General features: G+C 42.3%; 1 protein-coding gene across 1 annotated transcript in view; it reads left to right on the forward strand.

Moving 5' to 3' along the window:
* Positions 1-2,803: 2,803 nt before the first annotated feature.
* Positions 2,804-24,109, forward strand: part of capns1b (calpain, small subunit 1 b) — a 33,868-nt gene continuing 12,562 nt past the window's right edge. Inside the window, exons 1-6 of the mRNA XM_041179286.1 lie at positions 2,804-2,943; positions 3,244-3,370; positions 9,520-9,538; positions 10,842-10,934; positions 15,057-15,114; positions 23,145-23,209. Of these exons, the coding sequence (XP_041035220.1) occupies positions 3,282-3,370; positions 9,520-9,538; positions 10,842-10,934; positions 15,057-15,114; positions 23,145-23,209 (324 nt within the window). The 5' untranslated portion in view covers positions 2,804-2,943; positions 3,244-3,281. The remainder of the gene's footprint in view (positions 2,944-3,243; positions 3,371-9,519; positions 9,539-10,841; positions 10,935-15,056; positions 15,115-23,144; positions 23,210-24,109) is intronic.

A 24,109-nucleotide genomic window follows, 5' to 3' on the forward strand; every position in this document is an offset into this window, starting at 1 on the left:
CTCCTAAGTTGGTAGGATGGTATCTTGTGTACCCCCCTTCTCTATGCAAGTGTTTAGAAAGGGCCAGGAAATGACCCTCAGCATGACATAAACTAAAAAGCTGACCTTGAGCAGGGTGACACTAGGTAAGCTACCAGCTCCCAGAAAAAGGGTATATTAACAAGTCCTCGGGTCCCTGTGAGGTGGCAGTGCTCGTCAAGCAGCTGCTTATTCAGATGGAAGAGGAAGAGGAGGAGGCGGAAGGCCGAGGGAAGAGTTCCCTAACACTGTGACTAGAGAGTAACATTCTGCTATCACAAGCTACTGAGGTCAACACACACTGGGTCAATGCCCGTTAATCCTCCAAGATCAGTAAACCACTCAACTGTCGTGGGCCATATACTTTTTCTGTCTAATTAATTAATGTATCATATCTAAACGGTTGCTTCTTAATAAACTATCTTAACATAATTTACTAATAGTCCTCTGCCTATCTTGGGTATCTGTGACCCTTGAATCAAAGATCTTACAAGGTGGTACAGCAAAGGTTCACTAGATTGGTTCCTGTGACATGAAGCTGAGTAAATTGGGTCCATATTCCAGGGAGTTTAGAAGAAGAGATGATCTAGTTGAAACACACAAGATTCTGCAGACCACTTGACAGGGTAGACACCGAGAGATTATTTCCCTTGGCTGGAGAATCTAGAACACAGGGGCTCAGTGTCAGGATAAGGGGCCAATCATTTAGGATGGAGATGAGGAGAAATTACTTCACTCAAAGGGTTGTGAATATGTTATTGTCACAAGTTTACATATTTTTAACCTGATTACTTAGCCTATGTATGAATTTTTTGTATGAATGTTGGTCTTTATTGCAAGGAGATTAGAGTACAAGAATAAAGAAGTCTTGCTACAGTTGTACAGGGTTGTGGTGAAACTGCAGCTGGAGTATTGTGTACAGTTTTGGTCTCAACATTTAAGAAAGGCTATACTTGCAGTGGAGATGGTGCAGCAAAGCTTCACTAAATTGCTCCCAGGCATGAGGGGGGTTGTTCTATGATGAGAAGCTGAGTAAACTGAGTTTATATTCTCTTGAGTTTATAAGAATGAGAGATGATCTCATTGAAACCTACAAAATTCTAAAGGGGCTCAATAGGGTGGATGCTGAGAGATTGTTTCCTCTGATCAGGGAATCTAAAGCATGGGGGGGGGGGGCACAGTCTCAGGATAAGGGGCCAATCATTTAGGACTGAGATGAGGAGAAATTACTTCACTCAAAGGATTGTGAATCTTTGGAATTCCTTACCCCAGAGGGCTGTGGATGCTCCATCATCGAATGCATTTAAGGCTGGGATGGACAGATTCCCAATCTCTTGGAATCGAGGGAGATGGGGAGTGGGTGGGGAAGTAGAATTGAGGCTGAAGATCAGCCATGATGGTATTAAAGGGTGGAGCAGGCTCGATGGACCATATAATCTACTCCTGCTTCTATTTGTTATGTTCTTGTAAAGGCTTGGCCAACAATTGTGGAGTATTGAAACTTGGGGATGTACAAGAGGCTGGAATTGGAAGAGCGCAGAGGTCTCAGGTCATAAGGAGTTCTCAGAGTTAGGGAGGGGTGAGGCCAAGGAGAGATTTGAACACAGAAATAGAATTTTAAAATTGAGGCTTTGCTGAACTGGAAGACAATGTAAGTCAATAAGCACAGGGTGAAATGGATGAACAGCACTTGGTGTTATTTAGGAATTGGTGTGAATAAGCAAGATCACAGTAAGAGTTACCATTCTATGGATCACACCTCAAACTGATGTCTATCTGTTAGATGCTTCACTTTGATATTAACTATTCCATCTCACTTTTTCAGGAGCAGAGTTGACTCTCATATCTTGGCCTCCCTCAACCAAAGCTTTGTCTATCCAGTGATCTGATTGGTGTCTGCAGAATGGATACTGCATCTGCCTACATAACATAATATTACATAGCATTTTTAGTCCAGAAACACACCATTTGGTTTAACAGGTCCATGTCAGTGTTTATGTTCCACCTGAGTCTTCTCTCACCCCTCTTTGTCTCACTCAATGAACATATCTTTCTATTCCTTTCTCCCTCATGTTTGTCTAATCACTTCTTAAATGTATTGAAGCTTCACCTCAAACCAGTTCTTGTGGTTGTTAATTCCACGTTCTCATCACTTTCTCAGTAAAGAGGTGTCTCCTGAATTTCTGATTAGATTTATTAGTGACTGTCTTATATTTATAGCCTCTAGTTTTGGTCTCTCCAACCCCCCAGCCCCACAGTTGGAGACATCTTCTCTGTCTACCCTATCAAACCCTTTAATAATCTTAAAGGCCAACATTAGGTCACCCCTCAGTCTTCCCTTCTCCGAAGAGTTCCAGCCTCTTTAATCTAGCCTGACGGCTATAAGCTCTCAGTTCCAGTACCATCTAGCAATTTTTTGGGGTGGCATAGTGCTAGCATCATTGGCCCAGGGTTAATGCTGTGGAGACATGGGTCCAAATCCCACCGCGTCTGGTGGAATTTAAAAATCAGTAAATAAAATCTGGAATTGGAAGCTAGTCTCAGTAAAAACCCATCAGAAACACTCGTGCCCCTTTAGGGTAGGAAATCTGCCATCCTTACCTTGTTTGGCCTATATGTGACTCCATACCCACAGCAATGTGGTTGACTGAAACGTCTTAGCAAGCCACTCAGTTGTATCACTGTTACAAAGAATGCCACAAAGCCTACAAGACATAAGTCTGGAGTGTGAGGGAATACTTTGCACTTGCCTGGAGGAGTGCAGTTCAATCCACAGTGAGGGTGCGTTAGGACCCAGTGGCGGATATGCCTGCGCAGTAAGGGAGTGGACACAAGCAGCAGAACCGGATTGACAGCTTTCCACGCACAAATCCGGTTGCAGAAGCGGAGAGACTGCGCCATTTATCTCCAGCTGGACTCTTATCGGTAAGGAGGAAATCCTTTGGTGACTTTTTCATTTGTGCAATATTCTGAACATTGGGGGGAATTGTTTTTAGAATCCTCTGAAACATTGTATCGAGTTAACCCTGACGCTGACGCGATCGTAACATTGTATCGAGTTAACTCGGCCTGAAACTGACGCGATCGTAACATTGTATCGAATTAACTCGGCCTGAAACCTGAAACTGACGCGATCGTAACATTGTATCGAGTTAAACTCGGCCTGAAACTGACGAGGAGCTGGTCTCTGATCTGCAATTGATCCAACCTTTTTTTCTCCCGCAGCTCTTTCCTTCTATTTGTTTGAATCTCCACATTTCACCATGTTTAACATGAAGAACATCTTGGGTGGAGGCGGCGGGGGCGGCGGCTTGGCTGGCCTACTACTGCAGGGACTGTCCGGCGTTATCAGGTAAATTATTTCATTAAACGCCTCGCTTAGTTAGGTTTGGGATTTAAAAAAAAACGAAAGCGCCTCTCCCGAGCTGTTTCACTTCTCCCCTCCATTTTCTGAAGATTATTTTGTAAAATAAGTTCAACAGAATAAAGTCTGTACTTAATGTCTCGATAAGATTCATTCACTTGGTGTTAACTTGTCCGCATCCCGTTCCAACTCATTTGTATCCATTAGACTCCGAGTTTCACTCGCTCCGTATTGTGCTCAATGGGCGCGGTTCGCCAACTCTCAAACTATGGCTCCATCACCCAATAGTGTGAAAGGGTTGCTGAAGAAGTTGTTAAAATATTCAGATCCGTCAGTGGATCAACCCCAAGGACATTTTTAATCACCGGCCCTGCAGGTTCCATCCTGGGATCACGGGGTTTAAACTAAGATAGTTCTCATTTGGCAGATTGTGGTACTGAGTGTATCTGAACACTTGGTCCCTCCCAGTTTAGAGTGCGGTCACCAAGTATACCCACTCTGGGTCGATCATTCTAAAGATGATAACAGCCAGTTGTGTGAAGTATAAGCCACCTCATAGCATTTCCCTGTGTAGGTTGTGCTCACTCACAAATGAAAACCTTACAAATTAAACTTTTAACCTGATGGGGAGATTAAAAAATATTGTTGAACTTCAAACTCCTGCGAAGGCCCAATTGCCTTGAATTACACTGGGGCCACATGCCAATGGTGGGTGCCCGGTTAAGACTCTCATCATTAACTATCATCTGAGCTGAGTGGAGTGCCCGAGGTGGTGGCTGCAGCTAAGGGCTGTGCAAGATTTCGAAGCAGTCAGTGACCAAAGTCACCAAGAAGCGGAGAAAATCTGGCAAGCAGAGCATGTACAGAGGGCTAACCCAAGTCCACCCTTCCACCAGGATCTTGTACAAGGTTATGATTGTTATAAATTCCTTCATTGTTGACATTTTTGAGTGCATCAACTCTGAGGCCTCGCACCTGATTCACTACAAGTGTCATGCCATCGCGGCCAGGGAGATCCAGAGCGCCGTCCGCCTCATGCTGCCAGGGAAACTGGCCAAACACGCCGTCTCCAAAGGCATGAAAGCGGTCACCAGATACACCAACTCTGTTTAGGTTGATCCAGTCTAAAGATTATTTCCCATCATTAGTCCAATCAGTTGATCCACTGAATTGAGGACTTTAGCAAACAGCAGGTGTCAGCTTCTTGTTACATTTTACAAATAGTTCATTTCTGATTAACCCCTTGCTGCACACAAATCAAAATACATTGTATTAGTAGGATGGGCTTGGAAGGTCAGTTTGGCCAAGTTTGTTTGGTTACAAAGGTAAGAAACTGGAGCTGTAGTTTGTCAGTGAAATGTGTTTTATGGAACCTTCATGTTGTCATTATGGTTTGGGACAGCTGGGGTAGCAGCAGTGTGGGAGATGCCTCCCGTTTGGTAATATTCTATTCCTGATAATTATGAATGGAGACCATTAGACAGGATTCACCAGATCATTTGATGTTGTGAACTGTTCACTGAATGTGTTGTGTGATTCAATGCAGATTTATATCCACAGTCTCCTTAAAAAGAGAGGCCTGCATTTATATAGCACCTTTTACAACTTTAGGTCATCCCAAAGCATTTTACAGATTTATTTAAAATCTGGGAAATGCAACAACCAATTTGCACACAGTGAGGTCTGCCAGTTAAGGTAAAATGGAGTGAAGGGGGTCATGTGACCTCTGCCTGACATGAAGTCTGGGTGGCTTAGTCACTATAGGGAGGTTGATTTATTGGGAAGAAAGCACAAGATGTTCACACTTGTAGACAATAGCAGGAGCAGTTGTGCTGACTGTGGGTAGACTGGTAGTCTCCTAGTCTTGCAGGGAGCTGTTAGGAATGTCACATTTAAACTTTAAGCTGTCTGTTTAATTCCAAGATAGAATGGAGGTGGGGGAATCTAGAATATAGCTAATTAGTATTTCTACCTGGATACAAGCCCCATGTGATTCATGTTGCCATGGAGATAGGTTTTGGGAAGGGAAAAGCCAATAAGGAAGCCAGGTTTTGGGAAGGGAAAAGCCAATAAGGAAGCCAGGTTTTGGGAAGGGAAAAGCCAATAAGGAAGCCAGGTTTTGGGAAGGGAAAAGCCAATAAGGAAGCCAGGTTTTGGGAAGGGAAAAGCCAATAAGGAAGCCAGGTTTTGGGAAGGGAAAAGCCAATAAGGAAGCCAGGTTTTGGGAAGGGAAAAGCCAATAAGGAAGCCAGGTTTTGGGAAGGGAAAAGCCAATAAGGAAGCCAGGTTTTGGGAAGGGAAAAGCCAATAAGGAAGCCATTGTAATATTGGGTGATAGATTTTCTAAGATATCCCTGAAACTCAGACACAGGTCCATCCATCTGCAGCAATCTGAGAAAAGGAGGCAGAGGCAGCCAGTCCCGTACCTGAAGCAGAGAAAATTCACCATTAGAATGTGGGTGAGAGCTCATGCTCAGATTCAAGAGACCAAGTTCCTGAAATTTAAAGGAGGCTGGGAGATTTGCCTAGCTTAGGCTAGAGAGAAGCAATTTTCAGTGTAACCCTTGTATTAAAAGTCAGTTTGTGATTAGAAGTCACCCAGCTGGGAAAAGAAAGGAAGCAAGTTCTTTGGAGTTGGGAGTAGTTTGGGACTGGTTCCTGGAGAATGAAATAGACTTAAGGGATAGTGTAAACTACAACCATATCAGGAGAGTTTTGGTCATATTTAAAGCTAAATGGGGAATTTCTTTTATGTAGTTCAGTGTATAAGTTGCCTACTGAATAGTGTTTGGACGTATTGCTTTTAGTTTTTTGTTACAGTAAAATTTGGGCAATTTCAATACTCCCCAATGATTGGATACAGAGCTTACACTAGAGAAGGAATGTGGAATAAAAGCAAAATACTGCCGATGCTGGAAATCTGAAATAAAAACAGAAAATGCTGGAAAAACTTAGGTCTGGCAGAATCTGTGGAGAGAGAGAAAGAGTTAATGTTTCGAGTCTTTATGACTCCTCTTCAGAGCTAAAGAGCTTTAGCTCCTGTAGAAGAGTCCATACGAAGGAATGTTGGAGGCTGCTACCTGATGGAATAATACATTGTGGGGTGAAATCCAGTGAAGGAGAAAATAGCATTCCCTGTGGCTCAGTGGCTAGTTCTCCCAGGACTAATTCCTAATCTTATACTGTTAGCTGGTCTTTGCTTGGGCGACAGTAGGATTGGTTTCAGGTCCCCAGAATAGAGGGGTGGAAATTTAACCAAGGTTCCTGCTCACTGTCTCCTGACAGCTCCTGGCCATCTGCTTCCATTGGGAAGTAAATTTGTTCTGTTGGTGGGGGAGGGGCTCTGACAAAATCCAGCTGCTACATTTTGGGTTCCATGTTTGGAAAATAGACACTTGAACAGAGGACTGGAGGATTGTGTTGGTGTGTATGGGTAGGCTCAATGATAGGAAGTGAGGAAATTGGCAGGAAAGTTGTTGTCTTGTGCATCTTCCTCCCTGGGAATACCTGAATCTCAGTTTTGAAGGTGTGTGCGTTTCAATAATTGTTTGAGTCCCTTAAAGCAGGTGTGACTATTACCAGTTGAGTTTTTCCAGCTACTTTTGTTTTTGTGGCTATTACCAGGGTTGGTTCTCCTGCATTACATTGTCACTAGCTGCCTAGCCCTTCCCTCAGGTTAGTTACATCACACCTCATGGAGAACAAGTTCTGACAGCCTTGTCACTCGGAGTTTGGGGCAGCACTAGTCAAACTGTCGCCATTGTCTACAATAAGGCAAAGAATCCATTGTTTTAATAAACTAGAACTTTATACCATGTGATGGACGTGCATCCTTTTAAGTGACCACTGCTTCATTTGTCTAATCAATTTAGCTTTGTGAGGGAACTGTGCAGGTTTGGAAAACGTTTGTAAACTTCAGGCAGTGCCCGGCTTTAAGTAACTGGAAGGTTTTTTTTCTGCCTGAACCTCGGAGGTGTAATAAATTATTGCCTAACGATCCAGCTCTGGATACTGCATGCTGCTGATACAAACTTCATTTTGAGGTTATGGAAGAATAAATAAGCATGCCTTTTGCAGTCTCCAGTGAGTCAGCCTATGGGTTACTGTCAGAGTGTAAGTCACTTGATAAGTGAATGTCACAGACAATGCAAAGCAATATGGAACCTGTGTTAGTGATGCTGGCTGAGGGATGAATGTTGGCTAAGACACCACAGAGACTGCCCTGCTCTTCCAAATACTCTCATTTCCTCATTTCTGAGCAACTAAGGACAGGGCCCCAGTTTTGGTGTACCGCCCAGTGCAGCACTCCCTCGGCGCTGCAGTGAAGTGTCAGTCTAGCTGTCGAGTGTGACTTCAACCCACAACAATTAAGGCTATTGGAAGACCATAGTGATCACACCTTGAGGTGTTGGGCTTGGTTGCATTTGTAGAGTCTCGGTTTAAGGTCTATTCCAGAGACCTGAACACAATTGAGGTTAAGATTCCACTGTGGAACTGAAGGAGTGACTGAACAACTTTCCCAAGTTTTTTTTTCTCACCTCCTTCATTTTGCGCCCTGGAAATTTACTACTTCAGTTAGTTTCTACAGAACTGGTTCAAGTAGGTGTAAAATTTTAGTTTTGACTGGTTGACCCTGAGGTAGAATCTCTGGAATGTGCACAATTGTTTGAAAGGAGAGTTTGTTAATTTGACCCCCAAGCCAGTTAAGTATGAAACTGGACACTAACACTTTTTTTCTTGATAATAGGTTTATTACAGCATTACATGTCTGTATCTGACCACCTACACCTGTGTCCCAGCAGTCAATCTTTATACTCTTTTGGCTAAATCAGTAAATAAAACAAATCAATTAATCAAATTAACCAATTACAGAATTAAATAAAAGTGATAGCCCCAGTATCTCTTCTCTTCATAAGTACTTAATTAAACAATGCCCTTCACCTATATATCTTAACATAAATAACAGGGTTGAATTTCAATCTTCTCTTTCACCCCTTTTACCCTTTTGCTTCCATTACAATCTCTCCCCTCTCCTCCCAATGATTACTTGTCCAGACCATCTCGAGCAATAAACACATTGGCCAGTACCTCTAAGACCATAAGACGTAGGAGCAGGATTAAGCCATTCAGCCATTGAGTCTGCTCTGCCATTCAATGAGATCATGGCTGATCTGATAATTCTCAACTCCACATTCCTGTCTTTTCCCCATAACCTTCATTCCCTTACTGATTAAAAATCTGTCTATCTCAGCCTGAAATATACTTAATGACCTAGCCTCTACAGCTCTTTCTAAAGAATTCCACAGATTCACTTCCTTCTGAGAGAAGAAATTCCTCCTCATCTCTGCCTTAAATGGGTGACTCCTTACTCTGAGATTATGCCCTCTGGTCTTAGACTCTCCCACAAGGGGAAACAACCTCTCAGCATCTACCCTGTCAAGCCCCCTCAGAATCTTTTGTTTCAATAAGGTTGCCTCTCATTCTTCTAAACTCCAATGAGTACAGGCCCAACCTACTCAACCTCTCCTCATTAGAAAATCCTTCCATACCTGGGATCAACCTAGTGAACCTTCTCTGGACTGCTTCCAACACCAGTATATCTTTCCTTAGATAAGGGGATCAAAATTGTTCACAGTATTCCATGTGTGGTCTAACTAGTGCCTTGTATAGTTTTAGCAAAACTTCCCTATTTTTATACTCCATTCCTTTTGAAATAAAGGCCAACATTCCATTTGCCTTCCATATTACCTGCTGTACTTGAATGAATCACAAAAAGCTAGCATTCATGCATCTTTTTCTCCCCAAAGAAACAATTGATATGATTAGGCTATTTGGGCAAGCTGATGATTTAAGGGGTCTGTCATTTTAGTTGTGCAGGGTGTTTGCCTCCAGAACTTGATGCACTTCAGTGCTTTGAGATATTAAATACATGAGGGAGAAGGTACCGGAGGATATCTCAAAGGGATGAGATGAAGTAAAGAGATTGGGGGAGGTTTGTGTGCAGCATAAACACGGTTGAATGACCTGATTCTGTGCTGTCCATTCTATGTAAATCTCTTAAAATTACATATTTAAATGTGTTTAATGTTTGCTGCATTTAAATATATTCTTTTTTCTTTTCCATGTTCTGCCTTCAGCCAAATGGCAAGTGGTCCGGTAAGTAGCTTGAATCTTCCTTAACTGTTTTAAGTTGAATAAGACTGTACACAAATTAAATGTTAAATATTTTACTTAAGTTCAGTAGTTTGCTGTAGCCTTGGGTTCTGCTTCTGATCAGAGCTTTAAAAAAAATTATCTACGCTGCTATTTCAGCCAGGATTGTTCCATTGCCTTCTGTCCAGTGTCCCTTTTTAAAGTTCAAGTATTGACTGATGTCACCAACATTTCACTTCCATGCTCAAATATGTTTGAGCTGTTTTGAGAACAACTGGTGCTATGAACTTGTCTCGATGTGAGTTAGTGCCTTCAGGAAATCTGAGATGCTGAGAAGTGGGGACAGCACCTGGAATTGTATAAATGCATGTTGAACAGCTGCACTGGATATCAGTCTTCAGAGGGTTTATGTGCAATGGAGGGCACAGTGTCAGTGTTGTGCAGTGCCACTACCCACACTTGTGCCTGTGGTTCACTTGTCTGTACTGTTCAAGGAAAGATTTATGTGAATCCTACCACAGATAGTGAAAGCCAGACTGGATGGGGTCCTCAATGATGACTTTTGTTGACTTGGTTAGCGGCCTGCAGGCAAGATGCCTGGAAACAGATTCAATTATCTTCAAGAACAGTGAGAAATGAGAAGCACTGATGGCCAATCCTCTTCACTGCCCCATCCCTAGCAACCATGCCCCATGTTTGGAGAGCCGGCCAGTAATCCTGGAAGGACTTTTCTTCCTTCTGGAAATAATGCCAGGGATGAAGGATGTTAGTTACTTGAAGAAGCTGGGATTGTTTTTGAAGCAGGGAAGCTTGAGATTTCATAAAGATGTTCAAAACTACGAATGGTTTTGATAAAGCGAGGGAGAATCTGTTTTCCATTGACTGATGCTGGTAATTCAGCTCTTGTCCTGTCCTGCATTTAAGGCTGCCAACACTCTCTAGGATTGTCCAAGAATTAAAGATTATTCTGCAAAATCCATGATGGGCCATTAATTAATTTTTGAACACTTGTTATCAAAATACTATAGATGGGTAAAATAAAAAACAAGTTTAACTGGGTGCATGTGGGCAGGTCGTGTGATAGTCTCCAGGAAGAGATCAAACCAGAGCTGGCAGTCACTAGCCTTGGGCCTAAGTAAATTTCTCAAGGTTTTTAAAAAAAAAACTATAACTGTACCTTTGATTATTGACAATGGGGAACTAAGTTTCTTGTAATGACACTCTAGTCTGGAATTTTTTGACATTATGTAAAGGGCCTATGAGTTGGGCTCTGACCTTTCTGACAATCTGTTGACTTTTTTTATAGGCTGAGCAGCCGCGCCATGTTTCACAGGTTGAGGCCTATGAGAACGATGAAGAACGAAAGTTTCGTCAGATCTTCAAAAGTCTGGCTGGAGATGTAAGCGTTAAAAGCGTATTTGTGAACTATTTGTGCATTTGGAGGTTTCTCCCAAATTAACTTCCTGTAGTTAACTGAAAGTTTTGGATACTAAGTTTCTGTTAAATAACTCTTACACCTGGGAGACTCAGCCAGTATCTTCACTTGAACTGCATGGACCAGGATAGGCGTGGGGAGATATTGGTCCAGGGTTCTACAGTTGTACTCCCCAAAGGTTCAGAGGGGAGAGAAATTGGTTAGGGCTCAAAATTGTCCAATCACCATTGCTCAAAAGGTGTGTGGGGCACACTGGGGCCAGCTGTGATGATTCAGCTTCCCCTATACGGTGCAGCAAGTTGCCAGCACTTACTGAGGCTTAAGCATGAATAATGACCCCCTGTGCAAGATACCAGGGTTTATTTGTCTTTCAATTTCATACCTTGAGTTTGTGTGCCAGTCTAAAGCAGGGGTGGATTTTATCTTTGAATGGTCTGCTTTTAAGGAGAGGGAGTGGTGGTGGTTGTGTCTTGGCACCTTGACCTATGACATTGAAGAATTAATTTATTGGTCTCCTTGTGTAAATTAAAGCACCTTCTCTCTTTCTCCTCGTCTGTTTTTCACTCTCTCTCGAGGTAGAGATTTAAGGCCTCGCCCATTATCTACAGTTGTGATTGAACCAATTTTGTTGGTTTGCTTCGAAGCCCCACCCAGACTTGCTGGTGTGCTTCTGAATGAGTATTAATCCCTGCCTCTTCTAGAGTATCCCTTGGGTTCTCCTGTGCTGGATTTCTCTCAAAAGATCCACCTTTAAAACTAGATATTTCCTTGTTCATTTCTTTTCTTTTTAGATTGTCAGGGTTATTTTTTTTTGACTGCAGTGCATCAAACAATATGGAAATATATGCACATTTGTACTGATCTTGACCTGAGTTTCTGGTCACTTAGGCTGGGCAGTGAGATGTAATTTCACTTTGATGTCACTCTGGGTTGTGTTTTGCAAGTTCCCTTATGTTAAAATGTATCTCTATAAAGTCTTTGTGTTTAAAAAATCTCGAACCTATACCTTTTGGAGTATTGGTTCCCAGATTAGGAGTGTTGAGGCCTGGTGTTTAAAAAGGGGAATGTCGGCTGCTGTTAGACATGTTGAGAGTTTTTGTGGGGTGGTGGAGGAGGGGGTGGTGATGGCATTCAGCAAACCCCTCCACGCCCATCATCTCGGGGTTCCAACTCAACTATTTTTGCGTTGAGCTGCCAGACTTTTGGTCCGATTCTTATTCGTGTTAGTGAGGATGAGGGGCAGCAGGAAGGAGAGGAAATGATGGGCTCCAATTGCATGTCCCTTTTCTTCTGTTAGAAAGTAGAGACCTCAGGGGGACCTGTCGACCATTGCAGTTGACCCAGTCAGTGCCTTCCCCTCGCCTTTTACATATATTACAAAATTAATTGAGATATTCAACAATAGTTAGGGCATCGACTTCAAGAGGGAGGGGTGAATGTTGCTGGAGTGCAGCAATAGTTGACTGGTAAGCATTTTGGAAGTGTGTGTGTGTGTGGGTGACTCACCACCAGGTCTGCCCTAAATATCTACTCACTAAGGTGTGGTCACAAACCCATTGGTCCTCAGCTGCTGAAAGAGTTGTCTGATCCTAGTTTTGGATCGCTTTCCTGTGATTTGAGAGAATTAAATACGCCAATGCCTCACATCGAGGGACAAACTGTTTAAAAATGAAGAGATTTGATTTTTTTTTTAAATGAAGTTGCTTTTTGTTTTCAAACATCAACCAATATAGATTAACAGTTGGTTCATAAATCTCAATGGTGGGTTAGAGCTCTTTTCAAAAAAACTATTGTTGCATCTGGCAATGCTTTACACAAAAAAAACTCTATATACCTGTTATCTTCCTTTAACATAGGCATCTGCTGCCCTCCCACAGTCACTACTGGCTGAAACATTGCCTCCTTATGCAACCTAACCCACGTGGCCCAGCTTAATGCATTAAAAATACTTTTTATTTGTACTGTAACTGCCTCCAAACTGGAGTTCATCAAAATGTGAAGGCAGTCAAGTGAATACGATAACTGGCTGGTCCAGCCACCTGTCTCTCACACTTGTGATACCCAGTGTATCACTGTGCTACACACCTATAAATTTCAATGATCAGTTTTAATCATTATTCTCATTTGTGACATCTCAAAATAATTTAACAAATGGACGTGGTAATGTAGAACAGTAAATACTTGATAACCAAAGGAGCAGCAGAATTGTTCACCAGTAGACAATTTGCAATTCTACAGTGCTCCTAATGCAGAGATGCACCTGAAAGAACTTCACTTTGAGGAGTACAAAACATTGCACACTGAGCAGGTGGGGTAAATTTTAAAATTGGAGTAGGGCAATGAAAGGCACAATAGAGAAGTGTTTTAGAATATCTTTTACAGGAGAGTGTGGTGAAAACTGAAGGGAGGGCAGGACTATAGTGACTAAATGTGGCACCATCGATAGTGAAGTGGGGGAAAAAAACTCCTAAGCTCGGTGTTAGAGGCGTACAGAAACGTGAAAATTAGGCCAGAAATTTCAGTTAATGCTGCAAGACATTCCTAGATTGAGCCGAAGAGAGAGACATGCAGTGCCCAGCCCTCTGACCCTCGGCTCATCACCTCTAGCCCTCCCCCTGTGAGATGCTTGGCTCTCTCAGAAATAAGAGTCAGTGTTAGCTCTGGCAGCAACTCCGTAACCAAGTTGCTTATCAGCAGACAGATTTCAGTTGCCTGTGGAAAGAAACAATGAGCAAAGGCACTGGAGTACTAAAACACCCTTTTTAAAATAATATTTGTAAGTGTCATGTAATATGTATCACATGATTAGACATTGCACCATCTGACCTCCAGCAACATTTCCTACCAGAATTGCCAACCTACTAGAAACCCTAGGCCTGCATTAACATAGATGCTGTAATTTATGGTTTCAGCATTAGTGCAACAGCCTTTGGGTTTTCATGAGCCTGGCATATATAGGGTTAAGCAGCACTTTTCTCCTGCTGACGCCAGGCGTGAGACTTTGGGCATCATCATATGTCAGATTTGGAATTCTGCTGTTTGTTGCTGAAGGAAGGAGGTGGTGGGGGTGTGAGTGCAGCTAGAGCTGTTTTATCAGTATAACTCAGGGCAAGGAATGAAAGAGCTGGTGGTGGTATCGCTGACTATCTCATTCTCCTCCCGGTGCGCTGCATATCTAATGAAGCAACCCTGATACAGCATACTTGCTGTGTTCCTGGGATGGTGCGGGGGTGGGGGTAGAAAGAGAGAGATCCAATCAATGTCTGGGATGAAGTCCTGAGTTTTCACAGCCCTTCATGTGATTGAGTTTGATTGAAATCGCAACTTGTGGTCAATTCTCGTGCTGGCAGGTCTGGAGAACAGTCACATGGGGCTGTGTGTGAGGAACATCTTCTCGCCCAGGCTACCTCCAGTTTGCTTCCACTTCTCATTTTTCCCAAACAATAATTTACCATGAATCCAGTGGCTTCTATTTGCCCCCCTCACTGCCTGGGTTCCTTGCTGCTTGTGCATTACTGCAGGAAGATACTAAGCTGAGGCCCAGCTCCTTTTGGTTAGGATTAGGGGGTGGGGAAAAAACTGGATTCTCTTTGCACATCCTAGTGACCCAACAAAGTTAGAAGATTTATGCCTGAGAGAAAGTTGCTGATGGTGAGTCGTGGTCAGGGTTGACTAGTAAGGGAGCTAGCCTGAGGGAATAGCGAACCAGACTCTTGATTTCTGTAGGGTTGAATTTCAGTTATCGCATCGAGATGACATCCAATAGCAGCATCTGGACTAATTCTACATTTCATTACAAGAAACCTGTAAATTTGTAGGCCTAGGAGAAATGATCCTGTTCAGTTTTTCCAGTTAAACGATAACTTCTCATTAAGACGTTACTGGGAGTAGGGAAGCGAAGAGAGAGCAAGATATCTCAATATGGATATTCATGTTTATTTAGTGTTGAAAATGCAATGTTCTGGGGTTAGGAGAAATTCTTGCCACCTGGTCCTTGTGTCCCTCCTGTAAAGCGATGAGAGTCGGAATATTCTCTTGGAATAAATTGTGTCTGTTGTGATCTAAGAAGGATCTGGTTCCTTGCAGGACATGGAGGTGAGTCCAGTGGAGCTGAAGAACATCCTCAACAAAATTGTATGCAGACGTAAGTAGCGGTTTTGTTTTTCACAGCTGCTTCTCTGTTATATGTTACAATACCAAATCAGCCTTGTAGGTATCAACATGGCTCAGGTGGTAGCCCTTTCAAGTCTGAAACAGAAATTTATCGGTTTAAGTGCTACTCCAGAACTGTGATCTAATTCTATATACTTGTTATTCCTTGTTATCTAGGGCTAACACAAATCTACCTTTAAAATTAATAATTAATCTAGTATCATTTATGGAAAAGAGTTCCAAACATCTACCACCCTTTTCCAAGAATTGTTTCCTAATTTCATTCCTAAAAAGTCTGACTCTTATTTTATAAGACGACTGCCCCCTAACCATGGAGAATATAAAGAAAGTAGGAAGAAACTTAAGCAAGGAGTCAGGAGGGCTAAAAGGGGTCATGAAAAGTCATTGGCAACCAGGATTAAGGAAAATCCCAAGGCCTTTTATACATATGTAAAAAGCAAGAGGGTAGACAGGGAAAGGGTAGGCCCACTCAGGGACAGAGGTGGGAATCTGTGTGTGGAGCTAGAAGAAATGGGAGAGATACTAAATGAATACTTCTCATCAGTATTCACCAAAGAGAAGGACTTAGCGGTCGATTTGTCTAGGGAAGAGTGTGTAGATAGCCTGGATCATGTTAAGATCAAAAAAGGTATTAGGCGTCTTGAAGAATATTAAGGATAAGTTCCCAAGCCCAGATGGGATCTACCCCAGAATACTGAAGGAGGCAAGGGAGGAGATTGCTGGGGCCTTGACAGAAATCTTTGTATCCTCACTGGCTACAGGTGAGGTCCCAGAGGACTGGAGAATGGCCAATGTTGTTCCATTGTTTAAGAAGGGTAGCAGGGATAATCCAGGAAATTACAGGCCGGTGAGCCTTACGTCGGTGGTAGGGAAATTATTGGAGAAGATTCTTCGTGACAGGATTTACTACCATTTGGAAGCAAATGGGCATATTAGTGAGAGGCAGCATGGTTTTCTGAAGGGGAGGTCGTGTCTCACTAACTTGATTGAGTTTTTCGAGGAAGTGACAAAGATGATCGATGGAAGGGCAGTGGATGTTATCTACATGGATTTCAGTAAGGCCTTTGACAAGGTCCCTCATGACAGACTGTACAGAAGGTAAAGTCGCATGGGATCAGAGGTGAGTTGGCAAGAATTGGCTTGGTCATAGAAGACAGAGGGTAGCAGTGGAAGGGTGCTTTTCTGAATGGAGAGCTGTGACTAGTGGTGTTCTGCAGGGATCAGTGCTGGGACCTTTGCTGTTTGTAGTTTACATAAATGATTTGGAGGAAAATGTAACTGGGCTAATTAAGTTTGCAGACAACACTAAGGTTGGAGGAGTTGCAGATAGTGAAGAGCATTGTCAAAGGATACAATGGGATATAGATCGGTTGGAGACTTGGGCGGAGAAATGGCAGATGGAGTTTAATCTGGACAAATGCAAGGTAATGCATTTTGGAAGGTCTAATACAGGTAGGAACTATACAGTAAATGGCAGAACCCTTAAGTGCATTGACGGGCAGAGGGATCTGGGTGTACAGGTCCACAGGTCACTGAAAGTGGCAACGCAGGTGGATAAGGTAGTCAGGAAGGCATATGGCATGCTTGCCTTCATCGGCAGGGGTATTGAGTATAAAAGCTGGGAAGTCATGCTGCTGCTGTTTAGAACCTTGGTTAGGCCACACTTGGAATACTGTGTGCAATTCTGGTCACCCCATTACCTGAAGGATATGGAGGCATTGGAGAGGGTGCAGAGGATGCTGCCTGGTCTGGAGGTTATTAGCTGTGAGGAGAGGTTGGAGAAACATGGATTGTTCTCACTAGAGCGAGGGAGATTGAGGGGCGACTTGATAGAAGTTTACAAAATTATGAGTGGCATGGACAGAGTAGATAGAAGCTTTTCCCCAGGGTGGAAGAGTCAATTTCTAGGGGATATAGATTTAAGGTGAGAGGAGAAAACTTTAGAGGAGATGTGCGGGGCAAGTTTTTTACGCAGAGGGTAGTGAGTGTCTGGAATTTGCTGCCAGAGGAGGTCGTGGAAGCAGGTACGATAGTGGTGTTTAAGAGGCAGCTTGACAAATACATGAATAGGATGGGAATAGAGGGATATGGACCCCGGAAGTGCAAAATGTTTTAGTTTGACAGGCGATATGATCGGTGCAGGCTTGGAGGGCCGAAGGGCCTGTTCTTGTGCTGTACTTTTCTTTGTTCTTTGTTCTAGCCTTAGACCTCCCAGCAAGCAGAAATAATTTCTCACAATCTGTTCCTCTTAATATCTTAAACTTTGATCAAATCACCCATTAACCTAAATGCAAAACAACCATGGTCTGTTTAATCTCTTCCCATAGCTTAACCCTTCGAGTCCAGGTATAATTCTAGTAAAACCACACTACATTTGAAGAGCTGCATTTTTGGAGGTGTTGTTTTTCAGATCAGATGTCAAATGCCCTTTTGGCATCCTGACCAACACTTGTTCCCAAACCAGCATCAAACAGAATCACTGGTGATTGCTTATGGTGGGGTTTTAATTGACTGTTTGCCCACAGTGACTGAGGTTCAAATTCATTAGCTGAAAATGTTCTAAAAGCACGATTTTCTGTAGAAACAAAATTGAAATCTTGTTTGAAACCTTGTCTGAGTAAATTAGTCATGGGCAGAGGCTTTTGGCCTCTGCAGTTCAGAGCAGAGCTTGATGAGGACCTGTTGCTTTCATTGTAATGAATATTCTCATTATTGTGCATAGGGTTGTGCAGTAATTGTAGCTCTAAGGAATGTGGTGACTGTATCTGCAATTACTATAAGTTGCCAGCCCTCCAGGATTGAAGATCAATCTGCAGGACACCGCTGTTTGTGCAATCCTGAAGAAAAATCATCCGGAGATTCAAAAAGACATTTCAATTTTCTTTGAGCATTTCTCCTTTACCGAATATGAAAATGGAGGGGGGGGGGAAGTCTATTTGGCTGATAGTCAAGCATCATTCAATTGCATAATGAATGTTTTATTTTCTAATTGGCATAGGAAGGCAGTATGTCACACAGATCGAAGTGTTGGAGCATGGAGCAATTTTTTTTAAATTCACTTATGGGATGTGTGGGTTGCTGACTAGGCCAGCATTTATTGCCCCATCCCTAATTGCCCTTGTTCAGAGGGCATTTTAAAGAGTCAACCACATTGCTGTGGGTCTGGAGTCACATGTAGGCCAGACCAGCTAAGGATGGCGGATTTCCTTCCCTAAAGGACGTTAGTGAACCAGATGGGTTTTTATGACAATCACTAATGGTTTCATGGTCATCATCAGACTTTTAATTCCAGATATTTATTGAATTCAAATTCAATCAATTGGGTGGGATTTGAACCCTGATCCCCAGAGCACTACCCTGGGTCTCTGGGATACTAGTCCAGTGATACCACTATGTCACCACCTCCCCCTCATCGTGTGATGAAACCTCCAGGGATACATTTAATCACAGTTGGCAACCCTAATTGGGCAATAATTAAGTATTTTGACATGTTCGAGAATTACAATATTCAAAAGGTTAAGAGGGTTTCTGTTTTTGTTAGGGCAGAGGAAGTGTGGGGAATAGGGTACACAGTACATCACCCTATTGGAGTCTCTGATCTTCACAGCCCTGTCTCTGGGGGGAAGTTTGTGTTTAATTATCACTGCTTTAAAAGGGTAGTTATTCTGGAAGCAGATTTCTTCTAATTCATTCACTGGATGTGGATGTCACTGGCAAGGCCAGCATTTGTTGCCAATCCCTAATTGAGAAGGTGGTGATGAGCTGCAGCCTTGAATGTTTGGCTGATAGTGGTTTTTAATTACATCTGGCTAGCTGTGCCATTGCCACATCCAATCCTGAAATCAGCCACACTGCTGTGGGTCTGGAGTAGCATGTAGGTCAGACTGGATGAGAATGATGGCTATCCTTTTCTAAAGGGTGTTAGTAAACCCATCTGGTTCACTGACACTAGCTTTTTATTCTAGATTTAATTAAATTTGCCCTCTGCCATGGTGGGATTTTAGCCCGTGCCTCCAGATCATTAGTCCAGATCTTTGCATTCCAGGTCCAGTTACGTGACCAGCATATTAACATAGCCTTAAGGTTGTGTGTCTGCTTGCTTCACTAAAGCTAGTTGACTTCTGTGATGCTCAAGGGAGATAGTGGTAATGTCACTGGACTAATAATAGAGGCCCAGGCTAATGCTTTGGGAACACAGATTCAAATCCTACCACGGCATCTGGTGGAATTTAAATACAATTAATTAAAAAAAAAAGTGGAATTGTAAGGTAGTCTCAGTAATAGTGACCATGAAACTGTCACTGATTGTTGTTTTAAAATCCACTGAGTTCACTAATTGTTATGACGATAACAAATGATGTGTGCCAGGCAGACCAAATCCACGAGGGAAACTTGGTCGTGCTATCACAACGGTTTTGCAATTTGTATCTATTTTGAGATGTGTGCACTGAATTCAGAACTAATTGGTCCACCAAGACTTGAGATTTAAAAAAATTAAGTTAAAATATTTATTAACAAAATAAAAGGTGTCAAGCATATACATAAGACTACAATTCCTATTTAACCTGACTCCCAGTTACACCTCCTTTAAGCCAACAGTCAAAACATAGATTTTATATTTTAAACAGATCCAGCAAATTAACGCATTATCCTGGACAGTGGAATTCCAAATGGCTTTTCTCCAGCTTCAGTTTCGGTAAACAGCAGACTTATGCACAAATACTGGAGGCTTCATTAAGGCTATTTCATGCACTTCTGTTTGATCTGACATGGCCCTCTCCTGACACTCTGCCTCATTCTCCTTTTATACACGTTTCTCTTTTAATATGTAAATTCTATTGTTTCATATGTCTTTGAAACTATCTTTCTCACAAAATGAAAACTTTAATGTTACTGCTATTTATTGTCAATAACCTTTGGGGGAAAGTAAACACATTCCTTAGCTGGCTAGTTGTAAACAGACTGAAATTCCTTTGAAATCCAAATCTCCCTTCATCTATCTAAAAATGCAAATTCCCTTTACACCTTACATGCTAAGCCAGCATCCATGTTTGCTCAGCATGTCAGGCACCTAGCTTCTTTTGAGTTAAAGCCTGCAGTTTACTTGACTCCAAATGTAATTAAATCACACACAGAACCAGCCATACTTACCTCCGTAAACCCACTTTACAATAAACCAGAAAAAATGTTATGAAAATTATTGTACTTTCATAACATCAATGTCCTCTTGAAGGAAGAAAATCTGCCATCCTTACAAGGTCTGGCCTACATGTGACACTAAACCCACACTGGTTGATGCTGGCCTCTGAAATGGCCTAACAAGTCACTCAGTTCAAGGGCAATTAGGGATGGGCAGCAAATGCCAGTCTTGCTAATGATGCCCAGATCCCATGAAAACAATAAAAGAAAGAAAATGGGGCTTGTCAGCCTGAATCTGACAGGCTATTAAATGTTCAGTGTAGCCTGTTTCATGAAGAAACATTAATAAGGGAAGAAGGACAAACCTGAAAGTATTTCATATGTAGACTAAAAGAGCACTGTGGACTATTTAGAACCCACTGCCTATTGTTGTTGAATAACCTATTACTATTCAGAAAATAATTTTAAGGCTAGGACTCTGGCCAGTGTTTGAAGTACAATAGATTATTGTCATGGGCAACAAATTAAATTTCTTTAATTTCTAAAGCTAATTAATGGTAACAGATTGTCTGGCATGATAGAATGTGCTTTTAATTTCAGTAGCTAAACACTATAAAATAGTGATTTGCGTGGTACAGAGAAATGATCACAATGGTGTCAATGTTTAAAGAACCTGATCTGAAGCTAAGCAGGGTAAGAGTTTGGCTAATACTTGGCCGGAAGACAGCTCGAGAATAGCTGATGTAATAGGGTTCATCTTTTGCAACTAGTGGCCAATGAACATAATGTTACAATCCGGTTAGGGACGATTAACATTTAAAAGGAATTCAAATAGCTTGTTTTAACCAATAGAACTATGCCACAAAATTTCACTTTTTAGACGAAAAAAAACCCAGCAAACTTAATATAAAATTGTTAAACTAAACAAGCACTTAACTTAATATGGCTTATAACTATATAGGTTATGCACTCAGGTTTACTTCTTACATTCCCCAAGAATTCTCTTAAGACACATCAATCTTAAATTTATTTACTTCTGTAGGGACCACCCACAGGTATGCCATAGTTCTCTGGAGAATTCTCCTCCACTCCAGCTATTCTCGCAAGCAAAACTTTCATTTACCCTCACTTGACTGTGGAAGCCTCAGTCCCTTATCCTGGTTACCTTTCACTACTTGCAAGCTAATTCAGCTGATTGCAAAAGAAAGTAAAAATATGCTGAGGACCACTGTAGATTCTTCCACCAATTTCAAACTGAGCAATCTTCCAGCTTCTGTCCCCTCAAGATTCAAACTGAGATTGACACACTGTGTTGAAGGCAGGCGAGGCTTAATGAGAAAGTTAGTGTTTTACTCTGCTTACAATGCACGTCTGACTAACTGTCGATTCCTTTGACTACCTTCTTCTGTGAGCTGCAAACTGTATGCACCAGTTCCAAGCTGCAACTAAAAGCGCTCTCAGCAAACACCCAGATAAACTGAAACCAGAGAACCTTCCAAAGTGCCACTCACCTCCAAATGACACCGTCTGCTCTGGGATTTCCTTGAACTGACCTTAGATTAATTATCCCTTACTTAAAATTTCTTTGACTACAAGTTATATTCTAAAATGCAAAGATGTATTCTAAAATGCATGACCATGAACTAGATATCATCTGCAAGAACACAAGGTAGAAGTAGGAGAAGACCATATAGTCTGTCGAACCTGCTCTGCCAATCAGTACGATGGTGACTGATCTTGGGCTTCGGCTCCCAAAAACCTATCTATCCCAGCCTTATATATATTTAATGGTCGAGCATCCACAACCTGCTGGGGTTGAGAATTCCAAAATTCACAACCCTTTGAGCGAAGACATTTTTCCTCATCTTGGTCCTAAATGATTGGTTCCTCATCCCGAGACACTGCCCCCCACCCCCCCCATGTTCTAGACTCCCCAGCCAGGGGGAAACAACCTCTCAGCATCCACCTTGTCAGAATCTTGTATGTTTCAATGAGATAACCTCTCATTCTTCTAAACTCCAGAGAATACAGACCCAATTTACTCCACCTCTCAATGTGGAGACTGGAGTGAATAGTGGACGCGAGTAACAACAAGAACAACTTGTATTTCAAAGCACCTTTAATGTGATGAAATGTACACAGACTCATCATAAAGCTACGCGTAATGCCAGGCCACAGAAGGAGATATTAGTTCAGAAGACTGAAAGCTTAGCTGAAGATATGCATTTTAGAGTGTCTTAGAGGAGGGTGGCAAGGTTCAGGGAGGCTACTCCAAAGCTTGGAACAATAAGTTCCTGAAAAAGGAAACATGCTGTCAAAGCTTTCTGTCTTGCATTCATTGGGATAGATGCAAGAATGCCAAATTTCAAAGGGAACAACGACTGAGACTGCATGAGAAGGGCACTGACTGGCTGGCAAGTTGACTCTGGTTGAGGTGTTGCCATGACGAATGCACAAGGGAATTATTGTCCCCCCCCCCCCAACCCTGTGCATTTGTTTAGTTCAAAAAAAGACACAATGACTGATGTGTTTCTTTTACCTATGGAGCACAGCCTATGAGTATATGTAGCTTCCAGCAAGTGTAACTGAGCCACACTATGAGCCCAACTGTTGATTTTAAATTGGTTTCTAAAAAAAATTATTGAAAAAGGACACTTGTTTGATTACACTGGTTATTTTGGCAAAGGATTCACTAAAAGTAAAGTGATAAACAGAGTTTATTTTTGAACAATGCAGTATTCAGAGATGCCAATCTTTGATCTGGCTAGATCTCTGGTTTCCTCCTTTCCTGTGGGCCCAATTGTTTTTTTTGGATGGAACAGATTCCTGGTTTTAATTTTGATGTTTTGTTCTCTGCCACAGATGCCGACCTAAAGACTGATGGCTTCAGCCTGGAGTCCTGCCGCAGCATGGTTGCTGTTATGGATGTATCCTCCTGCAAAAAGCAAAACTAACTTTCAGCTCCAGAAAATGAGCCGAGAGTCTCGCCTGTTCCTAACATCCCAGTTTTTAAGTTCCCCTGAGGGATTGAATACTGATGTATGATTCCATGTTTCATTGCTGGCCTGTCCTGAGCCAGTTGATTTTCATCAGGGGAAGTAGGGGGTGGGGGGTTGTGGATGGTGGGTATGGGGAATTTTCCTTGAGAGAGAATCAAAGCTGGTTTAGGTTAGAGTAGTTTAACTAGGATAAACCAAAGTCATAAATGATATCATATGTGACAAAAGTAAGCTAACCCATCTCCTCTTTGAGCTTCCTGCAGCTTTTAATCCAGTTGTTTACACCAACCTCCTTCAACACCTCTTCACCACTGTCCAGCTGGTGGAATTGCATCTGCCTGATTCCATTCTTCTCTAATTGTAGCTGGAGAGGTGCTAACGTACCAAATCCTACTTGCCCATCACCCCTGTGCTCGCTGACCTACATTGGTTCCTGGTTGAGCAACGCCTCGATTTTTGAATTTCTCTTCCTGATCCTGAACCGTTAGCTCTGGTGTTCCCTCCTATTTCTCATCTATGTGCTGTCCTTTGGCAACATTATCCAGGAACACCGTTGGTTTTCATGTGTGCTGACAACATCCAGCTCTACCTCGCCACCACCTCTCTCTGCTCTGCCAATGTTAAATTATCACACCGTTTAGGATGAGCAGATATTTCCTCCAGTTAAATATTGGATAGCCTGAAGCTATTGTTTAGGTTTCCTGTTCCAAACTCCATTCTCTACCTAGCAACTCCATCTCTCTCCCTGGGAATAGTGCAAGACTAATCAGTCTGTTTGCTATCTTTGGTGTTATGTTTGACCTTGCTGATGAGCTTCTGCCCACATAT

The sequence above is a fragment of the Carcharodon carcharias genome, chromosome 34 (genome assembly GCF_017639515.1).
Source record: "Carcharodon carcharias isolate sCarCar2 chromosome 34, sCarCar2.pri, whole genome shotgun sequence".
Classification (NCBI taxonomy): domain Eukaryota; kingdom Metazoa; phylum Chordata; class Chondrichthyes; order Lamniformes; family Lamnidae; genus Carcharodon; species Carcharodon carcharias.